The sequence below is a fragment of the Metarhizium acridum genome, assembly GCF_019434415.1.
Source record: "Metarhizium acridum strain ARSEF 324 chromosome Unknown scaffold_555, whole genome shotgun sequence".
Lineage (NCBI taxonomy): Eukaryota > Fungi > Ascomycota > Sordariomycetes > Hypocreales > Clavicipitaceae > Metarhizium > Metarhizium acridum.
In genome coordinates this window covers 761,352-788,937 of record NW_027094039.1, presented here as the reverse complement: position 1 = coordinate 788,937, position 27,586 = coordinate 761,352, and the positions used below count along the sequence as shown (strand labels likewise).

The 27,586-nt window shown below is 52.6% G+C and overlaps 11 protein-coding genes across 11 annotated transcripts; 8 read left to right on the top strand and 3 right to left on the bottom strand.

Annotated features, from left to right (window-relative positions):
- Nucleotides 1-166: 166 nt before the first annotated feature.
- CAR1_2 (Arginase, catabolizes arginine to ornithine and urea) lies at nt 167-1,450 on the bottom strand (the record flags this gene model as incomplete). The annotated part of the gene is made up of 3 exons (XM_007810077.2): nt 167-476; nt 550-1,133; nt 1,367-1,450. The coding sequence occupies 3 exons, from the start codon at nt 1,448-1,450 to the stop codon at nt 167-169; spliced, it is 978 nt and encodes a 325-aa protein (XP_007808268.1).
- A 3,074-nt stretch (nt 1,451-4,524) lies between these two features.
- On the bottom strand, nt 4,525-5,796 carry J3458_018942 (uncharacterized protein; the record flags this gene model as incomplete). The annotated part of the gene is made up of 1 exon (XM_007810076.1): nt 4,525-5,796. One exon carries the CDS (start codon nt 5,794-5,796, stop codon nt 4,525-4,527), a length of 1,272 nt encoding a protein of 423 aa, XP_007808267.1.
- Nucleotides 5,797-7,621: 1,825 nt separating this feature from the next.
- J3458_018941 (uncharacterized protein) lies at nt 7,622-8,351 on the top strand (the record flags this gene model as incomplete). Its single annotated transcript, XM_066121322.1, has 1 exon — nt 7,622-8,351. Exon 1 carries the CDS (start codon nt 8,001-8,003, stop codon nt 8,349-8,351), a length of 351 nt encoding a protein of 116 aa, XP_065973677.1. The 5' UTR covers nt 7,622-8,000.
- A 967-nt stretch (nt 8,352-9,318) lies between these two features.
- TAF12_3 (Transcription initiation factor TFIID subunit 12) lies at nt 9,319-12,578 on the top strand. The gene is made up of 2 exons (XM_007810075.2): nt 9,319-11,836; nt 11,920-12,578. The coding sequence occupies exons 1-2, from the start codon at nt 9,992-9,994 to the stop codon at nt 12,175-12,177; spliced, it is 2,103 nt and encodes a 700-aa protein (XP_007808266.2). The 5' UTR covers nt 9,319-9,991; the 3' UTR covers nt 12,178-12,578.
- Nucleotides 12,579-13,305: 727 nt separating this feature from the next.
- Nucleotides 13,306-15,257, top strand: RPN3_2 (26S proteasome non-ATPase regulatory subunit; the record flags this gene model as incomplete). Its single annotated transcript, XM_007810074.2, has 3 exons — nt 13,306-13,582; nt 13,722-15,046; nt 15,114-15,257. 3 exons carry the CDS (start codon nt 13,306-13,308, stop codon nt 15,255-15,257), a joined length of 1,746 nt encoding a protein of 581 aa, XP_007808265.2.
- Nucleotides 15,258-18,051: 2,794 nt separating this feature from the next.
- On the top strand, nt 18,052-19,035 carry J3458_018938 (uncharacterized protein; the record flags this gene model as incomplete). The annotated part of the gene is made up of 1 exon (XM_066121321.1): nt 18,052-19,035. The coding sequence occupies one exon, from the start codon at nt 18,052-18,054 to the stop codon at nt 19,033-19,035; it is 984 nt and encodes a 327-aa protein (XP_065973676.1).
- A 695-nt stretch (nt 19,036-19,730) lies between these two features.
- SAS2_3 (SAS complex subunit) lies at nt 19,731-21,590 on the top strand (the record flags this gene model as incomplete). The annotated part of the gene is made up of 2 exons (XM_007810072.2): nt 19,731-21,002; nt 21,135-21,590. The coding sequence occupies 2 exons, from the start codon at nt 19,731-19,733 to the stop codon at nt 21,588-21,590; spliced, it is 1,728 nt and encodes a 575-aa protein (XP_007808263.2).
- An 86-nt stretch (nt 21,591-21,676) lies between these two features.
- SAS2_2 (SAS complex subunit) lies at nt 21,677-22,021 on the top strand (the record flags this gene model as incomplete). Its single annotated transcript, XM_066121320.1, has 1 exon — nt 21,677-22,021. One exon carries the CDS (start codon nt 21,677-21,679, stop codon nt 22,019-22,021), a length of 345 nt encoding a protein of 114 aa, XP_065973675.1.
- A 1,663-nt stretch (nt 22,022-23,684) lies between these two features.
- J3458_018935 (uncharacterized protein) lies at nt 23,685-24,104 on the bottom strand (the record flags this gene model as incomplete). Its single annotated transcript, XM_066121319.1, has 1 exon — nt 23,685-24,104. The coding sequence occupies one exon, from the start codon at nt 24,102-24,104 to the stop codon at nt 23,685-23,687; it is 420 nt and encodes a 139-aa protein (XP_065973674.1).
- A 553-nt stretch (nt 24,105-24,657) lies between these two features.
- On the top strand, nt 24,658-24,996 carry J3458_018934 (uncharacterized protein; the record flags this gene model as incomplete). Its single annotated transcript, XM_066121318.1, has 1 exon — nt 24,658-24,996. The coding sequence occupies one exon, from the start codon at nt 24,658-24,660 to the stop codon at nt 24,994-24,996; it is 339 nt and encodes a 112-aa protein (XP_065973673.1).
- Nucleotides 24,997-25,266: 270 nt separating this feature from the next.
- Nucleotides 25,267-25,903, top strand: J3458_018933 (uncharacterized protein; the record flags this gene model as incomplete). The annotated part of the gene is made up of 3 exons (XM_007810071.1): nt 25,267-25,375; nt 25,495-25,829; nt 25,898-25,903. 3 exons carry the CDS (start codon nt 25,267-25,269, stop codon nt 25,901-25,903), a joined length of 450 nt encoding a protein of 149 aa, XP_007808262.1.
- Between the last annotated feature and the right edge of the window lie 1,683 nt (nt 25,904-27,586).

Genomic DNA, 27,586 nt, shown 5'->3' with positions numbered 1-27,586 from the left:
CAATTCTATGTACAATTCTCCAATAGTCCCATAACCACCCTTGTTGCAAAGTGCGCCGTCATCGTCTCGTGTCATGTCTCGAACAGTGGTATAAATCTATTGTCTACGCTTTCTTTTCGCATCGCCAGCAAAAGTAGCATATCCCCAAATAGTCCTACAAAACTGCTTACAAAAGTGTCTCGCCAAGAGCACAGCGCACTAGGGAGCAGCCAGCTCGAACAGTCTCCTGGGCACCAGCCTCGGTGGCGGCTAAGCTGGGGTTGACCTCGACGAGATCAATGGCTACCAAGGAACCAGTCTGGTGTACAGCTTCACAAATGTAGTCGCCCTCGCGGAGAGTCAGACCGCCGCGCACGGGAGTGCCGGTGCTGGGAGCCCACATGGGGTCGAGAGCGTCGACGTCGAAGGACAGGTGGATGGGGGTGTCGGCACCAATGTAGGCGAGAGCCATCTCGACAACGCGGCCGATACCGTAGCTGGCACACGTTACAGGTCAGTATTGCGGCAACCGTGGCTATGTGAACGCATGGTGCAAAGTCTAGGGCTTACCGGTCAACGTCGAACATGCTGAAAGCCTTGATGCCGTTTTCACGAAGGATTTGCTTCTCGGCTTTGTCGACATCGCGAAGGCCAATGTAGACAAGCTTCTTGACATTGAGTAGCATGTCATCCTTGATCCAGCCAAAGTACTCCTCCTTGTCGTCTTTGGCCAGGCCAGAGGCAAAAGCAACAGGCATGCCGTGGATGTTACCACTGTCGCTGACCTCGGGAGTGTTGATGTCGGCGTGAGCATCAACCCAAATGAGAGCAATCTCTCGGTTCAGACGCTCGCGAACAGCCTTGGCACTGCCAGTGACAGTGCCAATGGCAACGCTGTGGTCACCACCAAGAGTCAGGACGAGACGCCCCTCCTTGGCGTGCTCGTAGACCTGCTGGGAGATCTTGCGGTTGACGGCCGACGTGGTGAGAGGGTTCTTCATGCCACGGTGGTCGGCGTCGGTGGTAGCAATCAGCTCCTCGTACTTTTGGACCTTGGCGTCACCATGCAGTTTGTAGCCAAGCTCCTCCCTGATCTGGGTAAGGAGGCCGGAGTCGATGAGAGCTTCGGGGCCAGCGTCGACACCAGCTTTGGGCTGCGAAAGACATGGTGTGTTAGCTAGGACACACAATGATAAGTCAAGCTGGGGACGGATGACGAGAGGTTTGAAGGGCTTGCATGTGCATGAACGCAGCGAAGCGATGGAGGGGCAGACGGAGGGGCAGCGAATGGTGTAGCGTCAACAAGGGCCACGAGGGTCAAATGCTACTACATTCCGCAGCTGCCAGACATGGACAGCAAATTGTCGCGATATTTGGCAGTACGTACCTGACCCTTGGAGAAGCCAACCGCAACGACACCCAGGTCCTGCGGGTTGGAAAGGAACCGGCTCTGAACAATATCGGTATTCATTGTAGGAATGCGGAAATGTGGGTGTTTTTTTTTTTTTTTTTTTTTGGGTTGCTTTGCCTTTTTTTTCCTGGTCTTGCCCTTAGTCTAAATGTAGAGGGGCAGGTCAAGGTGAATGAATACGTTATGGCGTGGAGCCGGGAAAAAATCACCAAGATGACAGGGCCGGTGTCAGGTGGCGTAGGAGTACCGAGAACCGAGTGTTGAGATACGAATGGAGTCTTACGAAAGAACGAAGGAGAGAAGAGAAAGTGAAGGAATGGGAGGGACCAAGTTAATTAATAGATTCCGCGCAACCCTCATCCTTGGCTTACAAGACACGAGTGAGAGTAAGAAAAAAAAAGAGGGGGGGATGCGGATGGAGACAGCATGTTGGAACGGACGCCGAGTCGAGTCTGTGGGTAGATGATGAAGACTAGAAATGGCAAGCTATACTCCTAAGTGCAGGTAGACGAGAAGATCGTGGCTAGTGGCCAGGATTGGGGCGCAGGGAATTGAGGGACCTACTCAAGTCACCGAGGACAAGACACGCCCGTCAAAGGCGGAATGTCACTTAACGGCAAAGCTTGGGGGAAGAACGAGATGGCTTCAGTCGGCCCTGCGACCCACGGAGCAGAACGCGCAGAAACTTGTGGAAATTATTTGATAAGAGGGTACGAGAATGCATAGAGGGTCGTTTGCAGCCGACAGAAAACAAAGGATCCATGTCCCATGTGTTGTTTGTTCCCCCATGACGAGCCGTGTATGAATAATATATGCGTTGCTGCATATACTACCAGTCTTTTTTTTTTTTTTTCTAATTTACCTTGTCCTTGGTCAGCGAGGATGGGGTTGCGTGTCTACGTACCTACCTAGGTAGGTATGTAGAATAATCACCGGCGGTGCTCCGAGACCCAGGCGAGATGGGGCATGACCGCCGACGAACTGAAATCGACGTCGGCATTGGTCCGAAGAGGTGCAGAGACACGCCGTCAAATAAAAACAGAGGCGTTCAAATCCATCGTCTTGGCTGCATATTTATCATCTGCCTAGACATGGAGTACGGAGTACGCTGCAGCGACTTCATCTTCTCAAAGTAACCCAAGCGCTCACATGTACATACCCTCAGTACCTGGTAGGTGCGTGCCTACCTAAAGTCATCGCTCCTTCCACAACAAGAGCCCTCTGAACAGCTCATGATGTTTTTTTTTCCTCTTCTTTTTTCTTTCAGCCCTACTCCAGTGCTCCTCCGCAGATGGCACTCAGATGGCCAGCTAGGAAAGTGTCAAGATCAAAACAGCGCCCACCTTCGAGCTCTTTAAATAACAAGCTCACGCATCATTCCGCAAACCGTTTACGCAGATCTCTCTCCGCCCGCTTCAACGTTGCCAGATCGCAGACCTTCCTAATTCCCCCAAGCTTCTGGAACCCATATCCGACCGCGAACCGCTGCCTGTCACATCTCCATCCAGACAAGGGCCATCCGATCCCGTCCCGGAGGCAGCCGAATTTTTCCTCCCTGGTAGCAATAAACTTGCTTCCTCTACGTCATCTCCTCGAGTGTCTTCCGAAATATATCCTCCCCGCATAATTCGAGGCCAAGTCACAGATGTCCAACGCCGTGTCACGCTGATATTTCGTCATACGGACACATCGTCATCTGCATAGGCAGGGCCTTTTTCACGTCGCACAGCATCGGGACCCAGCCAAACTAACTTACCCAGCCGCTTGAGGTTCTGGCTTCCATGTTGCCGCCTCCGGGGCTGCGGGCGGCTCCGCTGGCGGAATCAACTTTAGAGGAACTACCTCCGAAACGCACACCCCAGCCGGCCGGACCGTAATCAAACACGCAAGGGTGGCCACAAACATTGACATTGCAGACAGAACAGGGGCCAATGGCCGCTCGCTCACAAAATCCGTGGCGGTCCAGAGCCGGCGCTACCCATGTGGACTTCTTGGACCACGAGGGACAATGGTCATGTGGACTGTGGCTTGATCGTTTAGGTAAGGGTAATAGGCTGCAAAAAAATGTGATAACAAGTGACGGCGCTGTCAGACAGAATGAGGACAGCACACCCGAGTCAGTGACGTGTGGCTGTGAGAGATGAAAATGTTGGATGCATCTCGCTTCCCCGCCTTTTTACATCGTGATTGCCGAATGGAGCCCGGGTTCGGGGAGACGCATGTCCGCCACGGCCAAGTTGCGAATATGACTGTGGTCCGTGTTTGCTATTCTCGGGCATTGACTGACTCGCCGCGTCTTCCCAAGCTGGGAACGCGCCTCGAAACTTTATCCACAAAAAGCCACCATGGCTGAGATAACGCCAGTAAGCCAGCCACCTTTTCAAGGTCAAAGGCACTGGGTCTTCAAACGAAGCCGCTATTTTGAAAGAGGGAATCAGAGCCAGATGGCAGGCGTGGCCGTTGGCGCCTACTAAATAGATGGTCGTTGTCACACAGAATGGCCAGATCAGGTAATCAAAATAATTTACATCATTGTACTAGCTTCTGTGCGTTCAAGTCAAGAATAAGACGAGCTTCACGTTTTTAATAGCAGGGTTTTGCGCGCCATTAAGCACTGGAGGAACATGCGAGGAGTATGAAGCAGAGTATAGTCGTTTCAAGTCAGTCTAAATGGTCTATATAAGTATGCTTCGAAGATGAGTTTGGAAAAGACTATCACTTTGCCGGTGCCGTGTCACCAAGTCAGATAGGAGCCTCGCCGCAGGTCGTACAACGTCATGCGGTAGCGATACATGAGGTTGACAGCCCCAGTCCCGGCAACTTGCACGGATGCCTGGACAGGATGCAACAGGTCAAAGTGGAACTGCGACCAATAATAGTCGTCATCCGTCGTTCTATACACATTCATGATCATACTCGTAATCGTGCATCATAGCCGCTTCCGTCCAGAGATTGCTCAACCGCCACCATGCGTGAGAGACACGTGTCTCACGTTTAAAACATGTGGTGAGGGGTGTTTATCTCAGTCCTAGCAGGTTGTCCAATGTATCATAACTCCGTCCATCATCAAATTTTGACTTTCGAGCATTGAGGTATTGCGATTGCGTTGTATCCAGGTTGCATAATTTGTGCCCTTATGGCGATTCCACCTCCAGAATCTCCATTGTCTCCATTGTCTTCATTGTCCAGTAAGGAAGCTCGCGAGCCAGTGGATCCGCAGCATCATATTCATTCTCGCTGGAGTCCGGCTCATCAAGCTCGTCGATACGTGGGGCGGGGGGATCTTGGAAAAGGAGGCTACCTCGGTGCAGGCGTTTACGCAATTTTCGCGCGCTCGACCCAACTTCGTTGACATCAAGACCGCCGGTGTCAGAGTTGTCTGAGTCGGTGAACTCGCTGAACTCGCTGTGCGTTCGCTTCCCGGTACTCGACATGCTAACCCTTCTGATCCGTCGCATCTCCTTCTGCTTCTTCAGAAAGACCCTTTCAGTATCCATACCTAATTCACCCTCGGCATCTACTTCATTCTCCGACACGTCGTTGCTGCAATTGAGGTTCTTAAAGTCCCGCACCATTCCTTTATCAAAGTATTTGTGACGAGATCTTGACCGACTTCGATTGGACTCAATCTCCGTGGGAAGGAGAACCTCGAGACCCTCGCAGCCACTGTCCATGGGATCTACGTCTTCAACTGTGAACCCACAGCTCGAAGTAGCGCTAGAGGGTGCAGCTGCGGCTCGGGACTGACGGGCTGCTTCATCTCCCGCCTCTGAGCCTGCTGCTGAAATTGATACCGACTCAGATTGCGAAGGTAGACGGAAATAAGGTCGCGCATTGATTTGCACATGTTCTTCTTCCTCTCCTGCTTCGTCATAGTCTTCTTCCCCCACTCTGCAGACTCCATCGTCTCCGTCGTCGTCGCCGTCGTCGTCGTCGTCGTCGTCATGCTCATCATCTCCATCCCCGGAAGCCTCATCCGGTCCAGAATATGCATCCTCAGAAGACGCTGCAGTAGAATTGATGATACTCTGGGGCCGTACTATATCAGACACGGACGAATCATCGTCCAACTCTTCTCCTGCTTGTTCTTGTTCTCCTTCAGACTCATCCGATGACGATGACCTGGGGCTCAGCTGCTCCGGCCCAATAACTCTCCGATAGCTAAATTGGTGACCATGACCAACCGGCTTGATGTTAGGGTCCTGTTCCAGTGGACGACCAGAGTAGCCAAAGTAAACGGCCGAGTGTTGCGGTGGCTTGCGGGCCATGTGTGGCGATCCAGTGGGGGTTTCTGGCGGTGACGTTGGGCCCGTAGCTCCCGATGAATGATTGATACGGGAGCGCTCTCGGGAGAGCTTGAGGCAAGGTGTCAACCGTCGGCGCCGATGATTGTTGCGTTTGCCCATTGTCTAGGCTAGCTAGTGATAAAAACGTATAGTAAGCACAAACGGCAATGCTTGATGCTGGTGGATGGCCTTTTTTTTTAATCCAACCGAAAACCGTTTTGGAGAAAACAACGTATTTGGGCTGGCGTCAAAACCAGTCCGCTGTGCAACGATCCTATCAGAGGAGGGTCGAATGCAGGTCTGTGGGGTACGAGCGGGAGCGTGATAGCAAGGGAAGGAGATGGAGAGGCAAGAGGGTCCGGATGTCAGCCAAAGCCCGCTCAAGAGCTTGTTGCTGCTGTTGCCCTGCGTTGCTCTGGCCGGGTGCTGGTGTGCGCTCGTCGCTCCTGCACTTTTTGATGTCGCGGGCGGGGAGAAGCGGGTAGTAGAACTGAAGCCAAAAAGAATTCAACGCAACGCTCGGTCCGGGGATGCAGTCGTGAATATATATGCTCAAGACTCCGACAATTGACGTGCCTGCGGCTTTCGGGAAAGAATCCGGTCCGTCTTCGCCGTCCAGATGTCGGCTGTGGCTACACTGTTCAGTGTCCCAAGTTGAGTGTTGGTGCAGTCCGGTGCTCTCAGGGAAATACTGCCAGGCGCAGCTACCAGTGGAGCGGCAGCGGGTAGGTAAGTGAATAAATGAAGCAGACAACGGTCAAACAAGCAGCAGTACGGTCAATGGCACTCGGAACAAGTCGAGTCAAGGTGTCAGCACCCAAAGGAGAAACCTCCAACACGGAGAAGAAGAAATCCTGGTGGTGTTGGGTATCATGTTCAGATGCTGATGCAGCAGTCGGGGGGCGATACGTCCTCGTGGTGAAAGTCAATCCACATGGACACCTCGTGGCTAGCTATTGAGAAGCAGTGGAAGACGCAGAGAGACAAAACGCAGACAGAGCGAACAGGCCAGACTGAAGCTGTGACAAAGCGTCAATAGAAGAGGGAGAAGGAGAGAGGTGAGAGCGTGGCTGGCCGACAGTCGGGAGGGTAACAAACAACGCGAACGGGGGCAAAACGCTGCGATTGGCAGGTCTGTCTCGGACGAACCAGACAGGACAGATGCAAGTGAGGAGAGCGTCGGGAATGGGACAGGATGGAGTAATATAATATGAATGAATGTACGGTGGGTGCTCAAGGTATACGCTTCATGTAGTACTCCGTACGGAGTAACTCGTTCGTCCCAGCTATGACTGACTGAGCGACTGAATGTCTGGGTGTATGAGTGTATGAGTGTCCGGGTTGTTCCACGTCCCAAGTGTCGACATGGAACTTGTTCGACTCCTTGAATAGTCTGCTGGCGTCGGGCGTATAATAAGTACCATCTAGACGTATTACTCAAGCACCACCCTGCACGGGACAGCTTTGGAGGGGGACGAAAAAAAAAAAATGTAAAACCGTCAAAGTGGTCTGCGGCCCGCTGCTCGTCTGTGCTTTGCTTCTCCTGCAGCTCTGAGTGCTGACGGAGCTTTTGGACTTGGAGATGATGGAAGCCACCGGATGGCGGGACCCCTGCAAGCAAAGCGGTGGAACAGACAGGTTGGCCACTTTGATGATGCCCAGATGGATAATCTTTGTCTGTGAGCTGACAAGATGGAAAATGGTCCCCTTGTTTCTACCTGTCGTCGTCGTTGTTTTTCTTTCACTTTTTTTTTCCTCTTTTTGTTTCCCTTGGGAGTGCCCCGTAAGTGCGGCGAGTATGGACAGCCAGGGTGAAGATGAGCACAAGGACGAGAGTGTCTTCGTGACTAGACGCCGTTTATGCACATCCAGCCCAACAAGACAAAACGTCTGCGCAAGTGGTCAGCTAAGCTTGCCGTCTCGCAGCCGAGCACACTGTCCTCCGACTCAAACACCACAGCAGATGCGGACAGAGCACACAAACTAGGACACCGTGCCTTGGACGAACGCCGGATCAATGACGGCTCTCCATAGGATGAATGTTTGTGTTTCAGAAAGCTCGAGGCAGCAGTCTCAGTCCCAATTATGCAACTGCGGCCCAAGTCCCACGAGGCTTGTCAGGTACCAAACTCTTGATCAGACTCGGGACTTGGCTGGAGCCAGAGCTGGGAGCTGGAGCTGCGCAGATGACTAGTTGCTCCGTTGAACAGGGGAGCCGAGGCAGGCCCAGCGGCCCTTAGGTTGGAACTGACGAGATTGATGTAACAAGAGCCGTGTGAATCGCAAACCAGGTCGTCAACGTCGGTTTGAGTTCGGGCGAGCTGATGGGACTGGTGGCGGCGGCACACAAAGGACGCCGACTAATCCTCCATCCCCATGGTGGTGTTCATCGTCCCTTTCACCTCCGTCAGACACCGGGAACTGCGGCCACGTCCAACATTATATACTACTACTTGGTGCCTACTGCGGATGGAGGTTGCGTTGGTCCAACGTTGACTGCCATGTTGAGCAAACACCACCAGACACTTCGCAAATGGACCATCACTGGGGTCGCTCTCGAGGACCAACAAGGGACCAAGACGACGCACTGCCGTTCCACTTGCACAGAAATCAGCGCCATGTCGCAAGTCCACGGCCCCTTTGTTGATATGCATTTAGCCAACGGGATGTCGTAGTGTTTTACTGATTACCCCCGGTGCAGGGCTTCATGGGCCGTAATGCACGATAATGGACCACCTTTGGGCAGCAATGCGCTCCGACTATCGCAAGCCGTCACCTCCCGAGTGCCCATAGACTCGCAGCGAAGTAGGTCTCTCCGCCAGTAAGAAAGAGGATGAGAGGTTGGCAAACCAGCCCATGCGCAGTAGACCAAGATGGCGAAAGGAAGAAAAAATTTTCCTTCGGCAATCATCAATTGTATCATGCCTAAGCGCCATCTAGATGCCGGAGCCTGGGTAGGACACAACAGCCCTTTTTTTGCTACGTCGGCCTGTGGCAGAATGCTATGTACCCGGGTATGTACATAGCGACAGGGTGGTCACCTTTGGCGAGAGTCATCCATGGACATTAATATATGGGGTAATGTGATGGTTGTTGACAGTGTCATGCTCTGTCCTGTTTGAGGGAGTCTCGGATGTTTTGCCCGGTCCTTGGATGACTTGCGTTTCAGATTCGGGCGACTGAGCCGTGAGACAACGATCCAAATTGCCTGCGTTGCTCGTGTGAACGAAGAGCACATCCATCTCCCGAACAATACAGAGGAGTGTCATTGCTGCCTCTTGTCTTTACTACTGGTAATATGACAACCGTACCTGGGAGGCCCTGATTGCCTTCTTCGTCAGCATATTGTCTGTCGCAGTTTTGGTTTGTCATACATACACTTGGCACGATAAAGTGCTATGAAATGAAATGGCTGGACTTGTCCCAACAGCACACGATGGAATAAGCCGTATGCTATAACGACAGGGATGATACGCTGTTGCATCGTTGCATCGACGCGATAAATGTGGTGGGTGTGGTGCATTAGGCATTTCCATGTTGGTATCAGAAAATGGTAATTGCTACTACTTCGTGCCTCCACAAACGAGGCATTGGAATATTCTAGACGCATGGCACGTGGGTGAAACGAATTTGCGTGGTCCTGCTACGTGTGCATATTTGGCGAGATATTCTGCCCATCACCAAGCAAATGCTACTCGACTAACCACCTAATACCTACTGGGTAACCAGTAGTTGCCTGCTAATATATCGCGCGATATCCATCTGCCTGCCTAGATCCCTTGAATGGTCAGCTGTGTTAAATTTTCGCCGTCGTCGTTCGTTGGGTGACAATTGAGGCTGCAGCGCAAAAGCTCGCAATGTATTAGGGCGAGACTACCATTCGCTATTCCCGGCTACGAATAATACGTTCACACATCGAAAATACGAGAATACTATATATTTTCATGTGCCTTTTTGTGGAATCACATGAAGGCAGTTCGCTGTGAGAAGATGTAATAGGGTAGGACTCCAAGTATTACATAAGCGACCGATGGGATAGGGCCGGTAGATTTTCCGACCCATATCTTCGTCATAACAACCAGACGTCGCACTGAACGACCTGTATACCTGTTGTCACGACGTTTGAACTGTGCGGTATCGCGTTGAAGAGATCTCCATCGCGGTCGTCCCAATATCCAACTCTGTTTCAAATATTGTACCTCTTCTTTCAAAAACTAAAAATCCTAGTCGACTGTGCCAGCAACCCGTTAGTCGGGGAGTTGATTCCCCAGCATTCTGTCCGTCTCGACCCTCCATCGACCGTGACGACGACAAAATGAATCCCGCACAAGGACAAGCTCCCCAGCAGGCCCCGGCGCAAGGCCAGCCAGGCGCTGCTAATCAGCAGCCGCGACCGCCGCCGATGTACCAGCCAAACCAGATCAGGAATCTTCCAATGTTGAGCGAGGAAGAGAAGAACAAATACGAACAAGGTCTTAAAGGGTTGTGGAACAAGGCTAATACCTCACCCGCAAACAGCCCAGAACAGATCGCAGCGAGACAAAAGATTATTGAATTTTCAAAAATGCTTGTTAATAAGATTCAAGTGAGAAGGAGCCAAGCTCAGCAACAACAGCAGGCGCAACAGGGTCAACCAGGGGGACAGCCTGCACGACCATCATCTGGACAGTCAAATCCCTCCGGGCAAGCCGCAGGAACGCCAACGACTACTCAACAAAAACCTCAACAGGCTCCAGCAACCAGTCAAGGCTCACAGGGACAGGCTGCCCCCGCCAGCGCCGCAGGCCCAACTCAAAACCAGAATCCTCAGCCTGGAACTGCAGTTGCGGCTGGGCCAGCAACGACAGCGACGACAGCGACGGCAACGACGGCACCGCGATTAAAGATTCCCGATCACGTCTTGCAGCATGTCAATAAAATTACCTGGCGCCCACCTCCTCAGTTCGCAGGTAAACCTGCGGCCGAAATTACCAAGTGGATCGAAGACATGAAAGACAAATATGCACGAGCAATACTTACCATGGACGGTAGCAAGGCAAAAGTTGCTGGCATGGAAAAACTCTTTAAAGAAAGGAGTGATGCCGGAAGACCGCTTCAAGACGAAGAGCTTCGGCAATATCAGATCAGAAGAGACACACAACTAAAGTACTATCAGGATGCTCACAAATGGGTGGAGAATGCTCGAAGACAGCAGGAGCTTTTTGCAAACCATCAACAAGCAGGCGCACAGGCGAGTCAAAATGGCACCGCCCCAGCAACATCGGGAAGCCAGCAAAATAACACACAGGCGACCCCTAGTGCGGCAGAAAACAATGCTCAAGCTGCTACACAGAATGTCACGGCGTCCGTCAACGCAGCCGTTGAGGCCGCAAAGACCCAGCAAAACCGGGCAGCTGCGAATCGCCCGCCTCCAGCAAACGGAACTCCTACACCAACACCGACACCGGCGCAAAGCCAACCGCGCCCTGTACCTCAACCAGCACAGCAACCCCAAGGACAAGCCCAAGCCAAAACCGAGCAGCCTCATCCACCTCCTGTCAACACTGCCCAGGCGCAGGCTGCTGCACAAGGCCAGGCAACTGCAAGAGTACAAACTCCTCAGTCGGCCACACCTGCTACTGCGGGAGGTCCAACTCGTGCTCTGAGTCATTCTGCTGCGATGAATCTTGCAAACCAAAGGGCAGCAAGCACACCAAGTACCACTCCAGCTCAGAGTCAAGCCGCTACTTCTGGTGCAGGTGGTGTCGGTGGAGCAGTGAATCAGGGTGCTGTTGTGCCTGGTGCTGTGCAACAACAACAATCGCAACAACAACAACAACAACAACAAGGTCATCCTCACGCCCACCCTACGCAAACACAAACAGGATTTCAAGCGAAGATGCCGATCCCGAAGCAACTACCAGAAAAGGCAACTGCTGTCCCGCAAGGCGTTACCGTTGGCGGAGGCGTATCGGCAGGACGTCCAACCATGTCACAAGGAAGCGGCACTCTTGGAGGTGTAATGAACCAGCCCCCGGTAGCGCGGATCCCCGCCTACAGCCATGATGCTGAAGGGGACCACGTTTTGAGCAAGAAGAAGCTCGATGAACTTGTTCGACAAGTTTGCGGGGGCTCTGGTGACTCTCAAGACGGCAATCTTCTGACGCCAGAAGTCGAAGAGGTAAGAGACAATTACCTGGCACCTAGTAATCCATGTGAGCCACAGTAAAGGTGTAAGAGCTAATATTCCCTCTCTGCGCACAGAGTATCCTGAGCATGGCCGATTCTTTTGTAGACACAGTGCTGCACTCTGCGTGTCGTAATGCTAAGGAGCGGGGGTCCAAAGTGCTGGAGATTCGCGATATCCAGTTAGTTCTTGAGCGCGCGTATAACATTCGAGTTCCTGGGTATTCATCGGATGAACTTCGCACGGTCCGTAAGGTGCAACCTTCACCTGGCTGGATTGCAAAGATGAGTGCGGTACAAGCAGCCAAGGTGATGCCGGGGAAGGGTGAGCCGTAAGGCGTCATTGATGGGTGATACGAAGTCAAGATATCTTTTGGTGTTTTTGCCGCTTACATGTTTCTATGGGTAAAGGCTGGGCAGTAGGAATGGCGTTTGGAAGGCTCATTTGTCTTTACGGAGATACGGGGTTCTCATCACGTTCAAATGCGCAATATCCCAAGACACCTCTAGTAGCTGCGATGTCAGCTTCGTAGGCCGAGAGAAAATACTGTCATGCATGGTAGTGCTGACACTGATTCACCATGGACCATAGTGGGTATCATGTCATTCCCAGCTGCAAAACACAGCTACCTATAGCTCGATGTAGATGACGAGCGATTAATAGACAAGAAGAATGGACTTGACCACGTTCAACCATGCCACATTGCCGCTGGTGGAAGGAAATGAATGGTGCAATATTGTCGCACTGTATGGAAACGCACCAGCTGCGCCCAGTTACTTATGTAAGCAGCACAGGAGCCCGTGAACTGTGTAAGCAGATTAGGCACGAGGTCGAAAACGTCACTTCAGTGCCGCCTGGCGGCTCCACAGTAGCCAACGATGCTTTGAGGCGAGCGGCTTCCATGCAGCGCAGGACCCCAAGCCAGGTGGATGTGTGTGTGGGCAGGTGCGAGGCGGTACCTGGCGTCGCGTGCGCACGGCCGCCTGGTCCCAAGTACCCTTTTTGCCTCAAATCTCGCCTGGCTCATGTCGCCTGCACCGGCGCCGCTGCTCCGTGACCCAAAAGGTGGTCGCTCCAATCTCGAGCTCGAACCTTCTTGCACCTGAAGGCCCAAACAACCACGACGCATCAGACACCAGACACCAGGCCTCGTTCTATCGCCCAACCCATCGAATTGCTGTGCAATCGCCTCTCACCACGTACAGTCTGCAGCAGTGTCGAACCTGGGTGCTTGCTTGATACTTGTTTCTCTCTCCTAATTATCCGCCTCGCCGTCCACTTTCGTGCGCGCCGCCCTAGGCCGAGAGGAAACACCAGACCTTGCAGCCGAGCACGCACGAGCGCCCGGTGAACTTGCAGCAACTCCTACTGCCCTCCATTGTCGCTTGTCATCGTTCCTGTTTTTCAGTACAGCTAGTCTGCTCCCCGTCGGGCTCGAGGTACACCAGTTAGCACCGGCCGCAATGCCCGGCAAGACGCCCAAGAGCAACGGCAATGAGCCGATCGAAAACGGCATCGGGAGTAACGGCGACATCGACATGAAAGACGCTGGTAAGACCAAAGGCAAGAAGGGTACCAAGGATGGCGACGAGGAGATGACAGTCGTAGTGCCCCCATCAAAGGGTTCAAAACAAGCTTCCAAGCAGCCTCACGATGCGGACGGTGACGTGTCGATGAGTGGTGAGGACACAGCCGAAAACGGTGAGGCCAAGGTTGATCCTGTTGTCCAAACAGTAGCAGGTAAGTCGAAGAAAAAAAAAGTTGGGCATATTTCGCCTCGCACTGGACAAAGGGGATGACTAGCCGTCATGGAGGAGATATGCCCATGGTCTACTGGTCATGAGTCGCTGACAAGAGGATTCTTTCCGTGGCGCTATAGATATCAAAAGCAACTTTGCATTGTTAGATCGCGCTGTTGCATTGTTCGATGCTAGGTTTTCTCTACGAGCCCTTCGATCCATCTCCCTGATTCGCAAACACCTGACGGCAGAAATTATTGGCCAAGCCATCGTCGACACCTTCCCGGCTACCATCACATCCGGCAACATTGCGAAAACTCTTCTGGTTGCCATCGGCCGGGAGAGTATGCCTCTGGGCCGCCAGTCTGGTTCCGAAATGGATGTTGACTCTGTTGATACCAAGGCTTCCAAGAACGGCAAGAAGGAGAACAAGGAGATCATCCCGGAGATTGACATTTTCCTCGGAATCCTCATCCAAGTCCATCTTTTCGATACGAAGAAGTATCAGCAGGGTGCAGACTTCTCCAAATATCTTTCAGACCGCATCCAGTCCCTGAACCGTCGCACTCTCGACTGTCTCTCTGCCAAGGTCTACTTTTACTATTCTCTCTTCTGCGAGCACATCGGACCCCTGCCACCATCCCCCGAGTCGCCAATCGTCTCCATCCGCCCAACCCTGCTAGCTGCTTTGCGGACCGCCGTACTGCGAAAGGATATCGACACTCAGGCATCAGTCATTGTGCTGCTCTTGCGAAACTACCTCTTGACTTCGCATATCAGCCAGGCTGATTTGCTCGTCTCTCATACTCAGTTTCCCGAGAATGCGGTTAATAACCAGGTGGCCCGGTTTTTGTACTACCTTGGTCGCATCAGGGCAATCCAGCTGCGATACACGGAGGCTCACGAGCATCTGACTGCCGCCACTCGCAAGGCCCCGTCCAGTAGTTGCGCTGTTGGCTTCTCACAGACGGCAACCAAGCTTCTGATGGTTGTTGAATTGTTGATGGGTGATATTCCCGAAAGAGCCACCTTCCGACAGCCTGCTCTGGAGGACGCTCTCCACCCATACTTCTTGCTTGTGCAAGCTGTCCGTGTCGGCAACCTAGAAGACTTTGAGACGACGATTGCAGACCACGCTGATACGTTTCGACGTGATGGGACCTACTCCCTCATCCTTCGTCTTCGACAGAATGTCATTAAGACGGGTATACGTATGATGTCGCTATCCTATTCTCGCATCTCGCTGCGGGATATCTGTATCCGCCTCCACCTTGGCAGCGAAGAGTCTGCCGAATACATCGTAGCCAAGGCCATCAGAGATGGTGTTATTGAAGCCACTCTGGATCGTGAGCGTGGATTTATGAAGAGCAAGGAGGTCGGAGATGTCTACGCCACGCGAGAGCCCGGAGAGGCATTCCATGACCGAATTCGAGCTTGTCTCGCCCTGCATGACGAGAGCGTCAAGGTATGTCATCACCCTATAGTGCAGAATTCGCGACGCAGGAGCAAGCTAACCAGTCCTCCACCTCAAGGCCATGCGTTTCCCGATGAATCAGCACCGCCTGGAGCTTAAAAATGCCCAGGAGGCACGAGAGCGTGAACGCGAAATGGTCAAGGAGATACAGGAAGGCGACCTAGACGAGGATGATCTAGGCGGCGACTTTGAAGGCATTTAACTTTTTTTTTTTGCTTCTCCCTTGTGTCATTACTACAGCTACACCGTGCACTATTATTTTTTTTTTTGTGGTATAAATGCAGCAGATCTGGGTTGCTTCCATTCGTGGGCATTGTGACCTGTCTTCGCATCAATGTTGCCCTGTGAGGCAGTTGGGATCCGGCATGGACTTACGTTGGGAGGTTGGCACCTGGCTCGTATCTTATTGATCACTCGCTGCAAAGGGGATGTGGTTAATGAAGGAGCGGACGGTTTTTAGCCTTTGTACGAGGTGTTCCAGATATGAACGGGTGAGGAAGGCTGATAGAGCTCGACGGTTTTGGTAGGATGGACTCGGTGACACTAAGCCGTTGGCTTTAATATACGAGGCCCGCTATGCTCTGCCTTTGTGTATTAGATATTGCAAGGTGGCGATGTTGCGGTGAGGCGCAGAATTGAAGTGACATTCCTTTGTTATCCCACTGTTATGCTTATATATGGTGATGCATTGATGTTGCAACTTGGCTACTGGCCAGTGTGAAGGCTTTACTGGAGTGTAACTTCGTAGGCACAAGATGGAACGTAGTAAAAGAATGGACCGTGCTGGGAAGCGGCAATCGACCCAGATATCAAAGCATTTAGGCCACCTCTCCAAGCCACACGGCCTGGGATTCCGCTCCAAACCTCACGTACAAATCATGTACTCAAAATGCTATCCCAACACGCCCCAAACCAATACAATCAAATAGGCCTGGTATAGAAGTCCTTCGATTCAAGCAAATACCATGGCGCCGAAACCTCGCATCTTCAATCTTTGCTGAAAAAGAGTTGGGGAACAAGCGCGTGACGAACGTGTTCACGTCCTTGGCTGGGTATTCTGGTCCTGGAGGGACGGTGAGGCCCATTCGAGATATTGTACCTCATCGCATGCGGTGTTTCGACTCAAGCAGCACAGGCGATCAAGCTGTTTCTTGCTGATTCGCTCTTCGGACTGGCGCTGCATGTCTTGTAATCGACTTGGGTAGCGAGGCAGTGCTGAGGGTCGTGGCTGCTTAGGCAGGGCAAATCGTGTCGTAACAATATGTCTTTGGTTGGCCAAAATTCAAGATGCTCGCAAGAGCTTCCTCATCGGTAGATTTGCATACGATGGATTGGACTCTGCATATCATTCGTCTGCTGGTTCTCGATATCGTTTCATCGAGACAGAGCTCGACTCCAGATGCTTTAAAGTCTCGAGTGCCATCCGATCGTTGAATTATATATCATTTCATGTTTTGCCAGCGGAATGTATGTCTCCACATGTCAAGCCGCCCACGGGGGCCGGCTCAGCTCCCCCGTCATCCACCCACCCACGGGCCACATCCGGAGATGTAATTAACTCACTTGATTGTCGTTGTGGTTGCCGTCCTTTGCCTTTTAGGGCCGCTCCAGCGAAGACTTGCTCTCAGCCCTGCGTCTACGCCCACTGCTTCACATCTCACCACGACTTTGTAACTCCACTCTGTCAACCATCTCACCATCGCGGACCCCGTTTCCATCCCCTTCTCTGTGTTGACTGGTTGCCGGCGTGGCGCAGACTAGGCAGGGCAAACTGAAAGATCCACGGCATATGTTCGGTCCGGACGATCGTGTGGAGGCCTGCAGACTACCACAAGGGCATTGTTCCTTCGGAAGCTGGATCCGTGGCTCAACAACGGCCTGCATCAGTAGTAGCAACGGCCGCCTGAGCATCTGGCTTGATCCCCGTAGGTGGATGCAATCTGAATGGCCTTGGCCTTTCCGACATTGGTGCAATCGCCGACGCCCGTGTATGTACGGCCCTAGGCTATGGTCCCTGGGGCGGCAAGCCCCTTGATAGATATCTACGACCATGGCTCCCAGCACCGAGGTAATTGGTACAAGCAGTCGTACCGTGCCTGCAAGAGAAGAACTGCGGAGGTTCTTCGACGTTCGCGCACGTCGAACCCTGGGGTGTCTGACCTGTCGACAAAGAAAGGTCAAGTGCGGTAAGTTGATACCGTCTATACTCCCCAGAAACGTAAACCCGAGACGGTTTCATGCACCATTTGTGCCGGGGTATCTATTGCCGTCTTGTCATCTTCTACACGCTGACCAACCTCGCTATGAGAAGACCAACGTCGTCCAGAGTGTGATCGTTGTAAAAAGGGCATGCACCGTTGCCTGGGGTATGATGAACCATTTCTGTTCGTTAACCAGGCCTTGCCCGGGACGCAAGAACTTCGATCCAAGAAGTCAGCTAGACAGCACAAAGATTACTGGAACCAGAAATTAGGTTCCCTTGTGTCGGTAGACCAAGATTCTGGGACTCAAATTGCTCCAATGGTCCCTTTAGTAGGCTTCAAAGACAACATCGTCATCTCGCACTTCGTCTCCAACCTACGCATCGGCTTTGAACAAAACCCTGTCAGCACTGCTGACGCGCCTACCATGCGTGCTGCCATGGAAAGCTTTGGCAAACGTACCAGCGCGTATGTATCTGGACTGAGTGTCGCTGAGACCTACTTCAGTCAGATTCACAAGGTTGACCACATGCAGTCGCATGCCGCCGCATTGTACGGCCATGCCCTTGGCCGTCTGCGGCTAGATCTTCAGTACATGAACAACGACTTCGATAGAGCCAGAGCATTCTTGGGCCTTTGGACCGCATACTTTCTGTCTCTGTATGAGCTAATTTCTTCCTCAACTTCCGGGATGTGGTTGCAGCACGCCCAGGGTGTAGCCACTCTTGTATGTCACTTGGTTTCATTGGGAGACTCACCGCACTGCGTAATCCGTTTTGAATTTAGGCTGATATTATGTACGGTCTGCAGATCGAAATGCTCGGCCCCGATTCTTTCCAGACTGCATCTGCCAACGCTTTACTCGAAGTGAAGCGCCCATTCTTGGTAAATAAGCTCCTGGAGCCGGGGGCTAAACCCGACCTTTATTTTTTATTTACGAAACACAAGCACCTAACTTGTCTCAAGGGCATCGCTCACATTGTGATGCGAAAACGGTGCTTTCTAGAGGCTGAGGAGTGGAAGACAGGCCCTTGGGCTTCACAACCTGACTCCAAACTTCCAGGCTCCATGTTAATGGATGTCTTTGTCACCCTTCCCGGAATCGTAGAAGACGCAGATAAGTTGAAGGCAGATGCTGAAGAAATGAGAGCCGGTACAATAACCGGGGCTGCGGTCATGAGATCCCGAGCCGAGCTGCAGGGCAGGGTCCTCTCCGCCATACACAACTTATCAGAATCTCGTTGGAAATGGGAGGATGTATACCCGCGAGTGTGTTGGAAAACCCGCATCAACATGGCAACAACACTGTGTTTAGACCTAGATGGGAAGCCACTGTTTGACACGTGCCTGAATTTCGTGGGTATGAAGCGAACTTTCGAAATCCTGTTCTACAATGTCAGCAGATTGTTGTTGTTCCGGCTATCAGACTTGATAGGATTGAAAGAAGACGCAACGGCGAACGTGGAACATGTTTGGCAGCGACACGGCCCTTTCTTGAATCCCCTGTTGCTCCCCGGTCTTGGAACGAGAGAATTGCACGCTTTGGAAATTTGCCGAATCGTGGACTATCTACTGAACGGTGAGCAGAACTACCACGGTGCCTACATTCTCCTTTTCCCCTTGCGTGTTGCTCGGACCCAACTTGAATCGTTGCCCGAGGTGCATGACTGGATTGGCAGAGTGCTCAAGCAGTTTGCGGAGGAGAAAGGCTTGAGAGTTGGCGAGTACTTGAATGAAGTGAGCCAGACTGGCGACGGGCTGACACCCAAGAAGAGTTGACACAATGCCATGCCACGATGCATGTGCGCATCATAACTGCTGCAGTTCTGCATGTATGTAAACCACCCACTAGTGAACGAAGGGCATGTGGAGGGTGCGTCAACCTTGGACGATGGTGGTGGTACCGGAACAATAAATACGTGGCACACGTGACAACCGTGACAAACGCCGGTGCGATGCAGAAGGGAAGGAGCGAAGTGCGAATAATCAGATGCAACGCGCGACGCCTGCCACATACCAGTGGATGGTGAGCATAAGCATGAGCATGAGCATGAGCAGGAGCAGGAGCTGGAAAGACTAAACTAGCAAGAGCTCTTCTCTCCTCTAATGCCGTGCCCCTCGCAGCCACGGCTCGTTAGCCATTTTGTCCATAAACACCATCGTCACCACCGGCGCCGTCTTTACCCATTTGACATTTCCCATCCTTTGCAACTTCACTCGGACGCCCATCGTGGCCCAGCGCAATACGAGTCTATGCTGCGCCGCCAGCTCGACGGACCACTCTCCACCCCTGGACCTGGAGCCCCTCCAGCGTCCATGTCCGCCTCTCACGCGCTGTCGCAACCGCAATCGCAATAGAAACCGCATGCTGCTTGTATTTCAATTGTCGCATACCGGCCACCCGTCCCTTCAATCGCAAGGCTACGCATCACGCGACACGCTGCGCTGCTCCTCCCTCACCACGACCTCGAGCGATGCCCCAGAAACGCAGACGACTGGAAGAGCCCGCCCAACCAGCATTGGCTGAACAGTCGTCGTCGTTGCGTCGCACAACACGTCAAACGCCAGTCCTACCCCCGCTGCCTCCGACCTCCGCGGCCGTGGCCAAGGTGGCTCAGGCTCCTGCTGTGGCGGACCCAACGGCGATGGCGACCACGACTGTGACTGCAACCGCATCTGCATCTGCACCTGCACCTGCAACTGCGACTGGAGCAAATGGACCTGGATCGGCTGTGTCTGGACGGCCACAGCTCCAACCAACAGGCCCGGCCACAACTGCCTCGACCGCGACAACGACCACGGTCTCAAACGCGATCGCGACTTCGCAGACACCTGTCCCAATACCCACGCCTCTAGGTTCTGGTCAGCAGCCAAATCGGAGCCGTGAACGACCACAGTCTACCATTCCGCCTCCTCCATTCCCGCCTACTTATTCTCCGCCGGTTAAAACACCAGTGCCTGTTCCCGTCGTCACTCCCATCTCCCCTCCCTCTATTCCCCGGCGTCCGCTACCCTCTCTTGGATCGAATCCTCCTGCAGGACGGAGCATGTCGGCCGTCTCTGTTACGGATAATGCCCGCCCCTCAGACTTAGTCGCACCGGAAATATCATATCATGTGCCTCAACCAGCTGTACCAGGACGGGTGCAGTCATCGTTGTTGAGACCTCACGGTCCTTCTGCGCTGCCTCCTCGGCTGGACAGACGACCAGCGCCACCCGTTGTCACGCCTGTTCCGCCACCTAAGCCGCCCACCCTGCCCGTGAACGACCGCGGGCCACCCCGAGCAGACCGCAACATCGATAAGGTCGTGTTGGGGGACCTTTGTTTCCGTACTTGGTATCCCAGCTACTACGGAAAGGAAATCTTGGGTGACACGTCTGGCAATTCCAGGAACGGCGGTGGTAGCAAGGACGGGAGCAACGAGGCGAGCAGTAAGGCCTCCAAGAGGGACAAGGATAACCAGCCAATGCTAGAGAGGTTATACGTCTGTCCTAGCTGCTTCAAATATGCGAAGGAGCTGGTGGCATGGCGTGGACATGTACGGGTTTGCGAACGAAAGGCATTTATTCCGGGCAAGAAGATCTACAGGCATCCTCGCGGGCGAAGAAAAGTTTTGGTTGCCTTTGAAGGCAAGGGTCCTGGCCCCAAGCGACGACGTGGTGACAGCGGTATACGGTACACGGAAGAGATAGTTCATGACGAGGGGGAATGGAGCATTTGGGAGGTTGATGGCGAGAAACACGGTGTGAGTCGCCTACAGGAAATGGATGGCTCCTTGATTTCTTTTCTTTCCTTTTCTTCTCTATCCCCCCCTTGCCTTCCGTCTCATTGCTTGGACTAAATCAGCCCCCCTTGACTAACAATATTGCTTTGATAGCTCTTTTGCCAGAATTTGTCCTTGTTTGCCAAGTTGTTCCTGGATAACAAGTCGGTATTCTTCGATGTCACCGGCTTCAACTACTTTCTGCTCGTCTATACACCACCCGCTAGCCCGGTCGCTCCCGAAACCGAACCCATACAGACTCGCCCACCACAAGTCTGTGGCTTCTTTTCAAAGGAGAAGATGTCATGGGACAACAATAATTTAGCCTGTATCTTAGTCTTCCCGCCCTGGCAACGCAAGGGACTTGGGGCGTTGCTGATGGGTGCATCGTACGAAATTTCGAGACGAGAGGGTATACTTGGTGGTCCAGAGAGAACCCATTTCCGACCTGGGCAAAAAGGGCTACAAAAGATTTTGGTCTGGCGAGATTGCCCGATGGTTGTTGAGCCTGGAGAGCACGGCGCCGCAGCCGCAAGCCGCAGTCACCTCAGGTTGCTGGCGGTCCAGTGATCACTCAGGAGTTGATTGTAGACGTCAATGACTGCAGTCGTGATACGTGGATAGCTGCTGAAGACTGTTTGGGTGTTCTACGTGACATGGGCGTGCTTGAAGACGCAGGAATGGGATTCGGCAAGCCGGAGAAGAAGGCAGACGCCGCCGCTGAGGAAGACGAATCTCGAGAGCTGCTGCCGGAGGGTGGTGATGGCGCGGCTCATAAGCAACAGGATCTGGTGTCAAGGTCGGCGGAAGAGAAAAGGTCTCTTTCTGTCAAGGTCGTGCCTCGAGTGCGAATAGACAAGGAAGTCGTGAGGCGGTATGTGGCAACGCATCGTATCAGTCTCGAGCGGACGTGCGATCCGGACGGGTTCGTGCAGGGGTATGCAATGAAGGTGGATAGCAGCGGGAATGACGGTGACAAGACGGGAGTTGAGACAGCGTAACTTGGTTTTTGTTCTGGGGATCAACCGCCTGCAAAGTATGTGCAGCGTTGGGACGGGTGTTTTGGGGTGATTTTTTTTTCAGGAGATACCCTATAGCAGTAGATACTTTTGGAAGCATAATGTCAATTGAACGACTGGATGTTGTGTATGCGACCCCAACCGCGGTCGGGCGTGATTTCGCCAAGTCGTGCTTGCTGGGGTCGATTTGACGGATTGATATCTGCTTTGTGTTGCTGCCAATTGCATTTCTGTCGCGACGAACCGTTCTCTGCAGACGTGACGACGAAGCTAGCTGTCCCCATAAGGAAACAAGCTTGCATGTCAAGAGCCGGCGTTGGGGATTACCTATGGCAAAGACAAATAACATTCATTGGTGCACACCATCATGGCGCCAGTTCCGCCACGGAGAACCGACGTCCACAAGTCTTGATGCCTTGGTATAATTGCAACGATACACTGCTAATTGGTATTCATGAGCGCCTTGGCCTTTTTGTGCCTGGCGCGGGAAAGAACCAAAGTCACGTTTTGAAATTCTCACATGGGACCCGTTGCGTCTTGACATATCGGGTTAGATGCGGCGCTGGACTGTTGAGTGAATTGTGGTAGTACCCGTTGATTAACTTGCCAACGGGTCTGGTAGTGTAACTCGATCCGCCCGAGAAATTCTCGTCGGCGAGTAATTGCACACCCCCCGCCGACTAGGCTCGTGGTGGAAGCCCAGCCGAACACTGAGGCTTCTACTCGGTACTCTGCAGTAGTACTCCGTACCTAGGCATTTATTGCTGGGTGATGAACGTACAATCACTACTGCGGCAGCTTATGTATGCCGTACATAATAATAGGGGCTTGGTTGGCAGTGGAATAAGGAGAGACAGGGACAATCTGCGCAAAAATGCCAGGAGGCATAGCGCCCGGCTGCCCTGCCACTTTGAAGCTCGAACAGTCTGGTGAACCGTGAGTTCAATGAGTTCAATGAGTCCCTGGCTGTCTGGTGGTACTTGCAGGCTACCGACTGCATCAATCATGCAGTGTCACAGTGGCACGCACAAGCTCCAAGTGAACAGTGCGAGCATCAGTTATCAGGGCCATCGTGGTGTCTCTGGCCAAGCTCACACGCTGAGACAACTTCGTGGTGTTTCTCATGACTTGTCCATGTCCATATACCACAAAGACACTGCACTTGGGAAGCTGCAGTCTACTGTTCTCTGGACAGGCACCATTTTGCATCCTCGGCTTGCGGCTCTGGCCGGCTGCAGCTAGGGCCTCTAGCACCAGTTGACCTCTTGCCCCCGAATGCCAAATAAGTCAGGGCCCGTTGTCACTGCCAATCTTGGAAGGGAAGTGTTTTTTTGCACTCCCTTGTTTGTTTTGGCGCGCTGCGGGTAGTGCAATAATAGAAGAGTCTGCTGGACGGGAGGGCAAGCAAAAAGCAAAACACGGCGGGCTATTTCAGGGTCCCGCCACCAATAGTATATCACCTCAGTTGAGATCGACTGTGGAGACGACAAGGGCAAGCCATGGCCAAGGCCGTTTGGACGAGATGAGCGAATACCACCCATTGCTCTCCGACGCTGCTGTTCAACTCCAGGTACAAACGTCTTCCGAATTTCCCATCGTAGTCCAGCGAGAGCTCCCTAATGTTGCAGTGGGTCGCTCTAAGCATTCACTGCATAATAACCAGATCATCACCCCCCGACTTTTGGCCATCTAGGTGCTCGTCCGTAGGGGATGTAGTCGTCGGCTTCTCGAGACGAAGATATATTCGTGATGCGAAAACCTGCAGCGTATTGCACTTGAGGAAGAGCAAATCGAGTCGAATTTGACAACATCTTTCGATTAGGGGTGGATTGTACTCGGTAGTCGACTTCTTCCCGATATCGATGGTTCTTGGGCAGGCCGCTTCTCGCTGGGTGATATGTATCTGGCTGAGCCGGTTCGGCAAAGCCAGGTTTCTTCTTGTTGCATGCCCGGCTAATCTGTCCCAGGGTGCATGGCACTCTTTATATCTTTTTTTCCTTGCATTAGATTGGCCCCATGAATCATGTGCGCCGGGCGTTTCCCTCAACATGAGAGCGTGTCCCATTGTTTATCGTCCTCATTCTCCTATCCGCTTTGCTTTCGTTCCTTCAGGCGTAAACACCATCCACGGCGGGCGTGTCCACCCACCCCTTACGGTCAGATGTGAATACCTAATACTAGTTATTCGCCGAGCTGTCTTTCCATAACCGAGCTCATTCTCTACCCATGCTTGAAATCCACACATGTGGGCACGCACGATCCACCCACGTGTCAGGCGCAGTCGCTGGAGGCTTGTTGAGAGTTTCGAGCCTTGCTGGTAGTACTCCGTACACCCATGGCATTCCGTCAACGGCAGCCAACAAGTGGGCCACACCCTGTCGCAACTTGCACAGCTGTGGGGCCTAATTGTAGCCTCATTGCCTCGTCCCATCCAGATCCGGGACTTGTGATCAAAGCTTATCAATTTGATATCGCGCTCTTTTTTTTTCATGCCTCAGACAACTACAGCCCTGATATCCACTGTAAAATTTTTACCCACTCCCCTTTTCCGAGGACACGTCTTTCCAACGTAACTGGGATTGTATTATCGAATTGCCATATTAAGTCGTGTGTGTCGTATGTTCGAAATAAACGTAACTCCAGCCGTAGGAGTTGTATTGGCGTCGGCGAAAGCAACCGTCCTTGTATTTGGAATTTGCGGTTTCGATAAAGAGGTCTTCTTTGCTCCCAAGCATAAGCCAATTGTTCATGATTCATGGCCCACCAATGTAAGTGCGCAAAGAGCAACAAACACCTCAGGCCCTGAAACTCCGTTTCGCTCGTTTCGCTCATCCATAACTCGTAACCCCCGTCATCATTTCTTCTGGCGTACCCACCCGGCTTCCCCCGAGAGGCTACCAACCAACCGCCGTGAAAAGCCTCCATTCTCCATCAAGATTCGCACCCATCGACCGTAGCTGCTGCTGTGAAAATCTCGCTGCCTCATATTCCAGCACCTCCGAACCTGCGTCAATTCTCCCCGTTGCCCAGGCTTGACTCTCGAACCCCCTTTGGCCCCATCTCCCCCAGGTGGAACCTTTTTCTCCTCGCTTTCCCAGCTCCAACCCTTCTCTCTCTTCCCTTTTCTTCCCTCAGCTCTGCTCTCGCCTAGTCCTTCTACACCTTTGTTCTCAACCTCACCAGCCAACTCCCACCCTCAAACAACCACTCCCCTCACATCCATCACAATGGCCTCCCGTGTCTTTGCTTCTCGTCTGGCTACCCAGATGGCCACCAAGGCTGCTCGCCCTGCCATCCGAGCCCCGGTTGCCGCTGCTTCCAAGCGCACCATCACTGGTAAGCGCCTAGTCCAGAGGGAAAATTTTTTTGGCCCCAACCAGCCCAATGAATATGCGCAATATCGAGTTGTCAGGAAGCCAATTGCCGAGTTCACCATGCTAATGATGACAATTAAGGCTCTGCCAGCCCCCTTCAGACCCTCAAGCGCCAGCAGGCCACCACCCTCCTCCAGGCCACCTCCCGAAGTGCTTTCCAGGTCCAGCGCCGTGCTTACTCCTCTGAGATCGCCCAGGCCATGGTTGAGGTATCCAAGAACCTGGGTATGGGCTCTGCCGCCATTGGTCTGACTGGTGCCGGTATTGGTATCGGTCTCGTTTTCGCCGCTCTCCTGAACGGTGTTGCCCGTAACCCTGCCCTCCGTGGCCAGCTTTTCTCTTACGCCATTTTGGGTTTTGCTTTCGTCGAAGCCATTGGTCTTTTCGACCTCATGGTTGCCCTCATGGCCAAGTTCGTACGTAATCACCGAAAATACTGCAGTAACCATAATTTGTGTAGCATGAAACTGACCGCAAAATCCAGACTTAAACATTTTCTCATTCAATTGAGAAAGCTCCTGCCGGGTGATGGAGCTGTAATATCAGAAGGTGAATTTTGTATGACATCATGCAAAGTTTATGGGCGGCCGGTCATAGCAGCGTGAGCTGCCAACCGATAAGGAGAAGAAAAGGGGGGGGGGGAAACTGCATTATAGAGGACATAGAATTGGGAGCGGCGTCGAAGCAAAGGGGTGCCGTCTTTGTGATAGAGCTGGGATAATTATCCGGCATATTCCTCCCAGGAATCGACTTGTAAAATAAAAAGCCTCATTTACCTCGATTCTTCGACGAATGAAGAGTTTTTTCCCTTTTGTTAAACAATACATTTAACATTTCTTGACGAGCGAGCTACAGACGATACGTTAATATGAACTCTGGTGCCAGTGCTGTCATTGTCGCAATTGCATTGTGAATATGCCAAAGTGAATGCTCTGACTCTGAACGCCATCGTCTGATCGATCACTCAATATCTGGGGAAGTGTGTCCGGGATTGCTTCTAATGCTCAGCTCTGGACTCCATACCTGGCATTGGCCCCGTCGGTCTGAGGGCTTTGCCGAGGTGACCGTCAATTGGTGCAGGGCGGCAAACAACGACTATCCCAATGTGTCCTTTCGTCAAACCTGCTCACGCGTGATCAGATGTGGGCGGAACTTTCCCTCGTACCCTGTGGGAACGTGGTGCAACCGAGTCCTGCCCACACGGTGCCAACTTTCGTACCCGCTTCCCTTGCACTGGACCGCGACCAGTTATCAATCGCACGAGCCATAGCAGAGGAGCATGAGTGGACCTGGAGCAGCGGAATGGCTGAAAGCACGTTTCAAGGGTCGTTGTTAGGAATCACATATATAAGCTGAACCCCGGTTCTGGAAGTGATAATTTGACGCTCCACGGGGCCTGCAAAAGCAATGTCATACCGGTGCTTATAATGGTCGTCGATTCGCGGTTCTTGTTTATGTATCCTGGCATGATTTGGAACATTCTGAATGCTCTTTGGGATAGGAAATCTGGCTCTGTGTTCTGATGATGGCTGACGTGTTGCCTAGCCCTCCTATGCTCGACGACCGAAGACCCAGACTCCTGCTGTGGTTTGACGGCTGCGGTTTGTGGATACGGTAGGATCATGTCCCGGATCAAGCTGAATTAAGTTGGCGCCTTTGAGTATGCCTCATCGACGAGGTAATGGACACACCCGCGAGATAGAAACGTAACATGACCGAGTTATCGTTTCAAATCCCAGTGGTCGGGCCTGTGAGTCTTCGTGTTAGTTACACTGGGCGTGGAAAGCAAGTGTTTCCATGAATTGCCGCAGTGGTACAGCGCAGATGGATACTCTATCGGCCAACTCGAGCTGGACGTAACTCGGCGAGCATGTTATTTGTTATGACGGCCGATGTATCGCATATATGGTGGCCCAATTTGGTGTCCCATACCCGAAACTTCCGAGTACGATGGCGAGTGACGGCAAGAGCTGACCGGAAACTTGGATATGAAGCCAAATTGGAGGCAAACTTCATTTGAAAAACTCAGGGCGGTTTAAACCTTCCAGCTGCTCTGCCCGTCATCTTGCTTGCTCCAGTTAGTCAGTCACAATACTTCAGTGGACGATGCAGCGTCAGACTCACCACTTCAAAAAGTTCGGGGTGGAGATGCCATCGTGCTTCATCGTGGAGA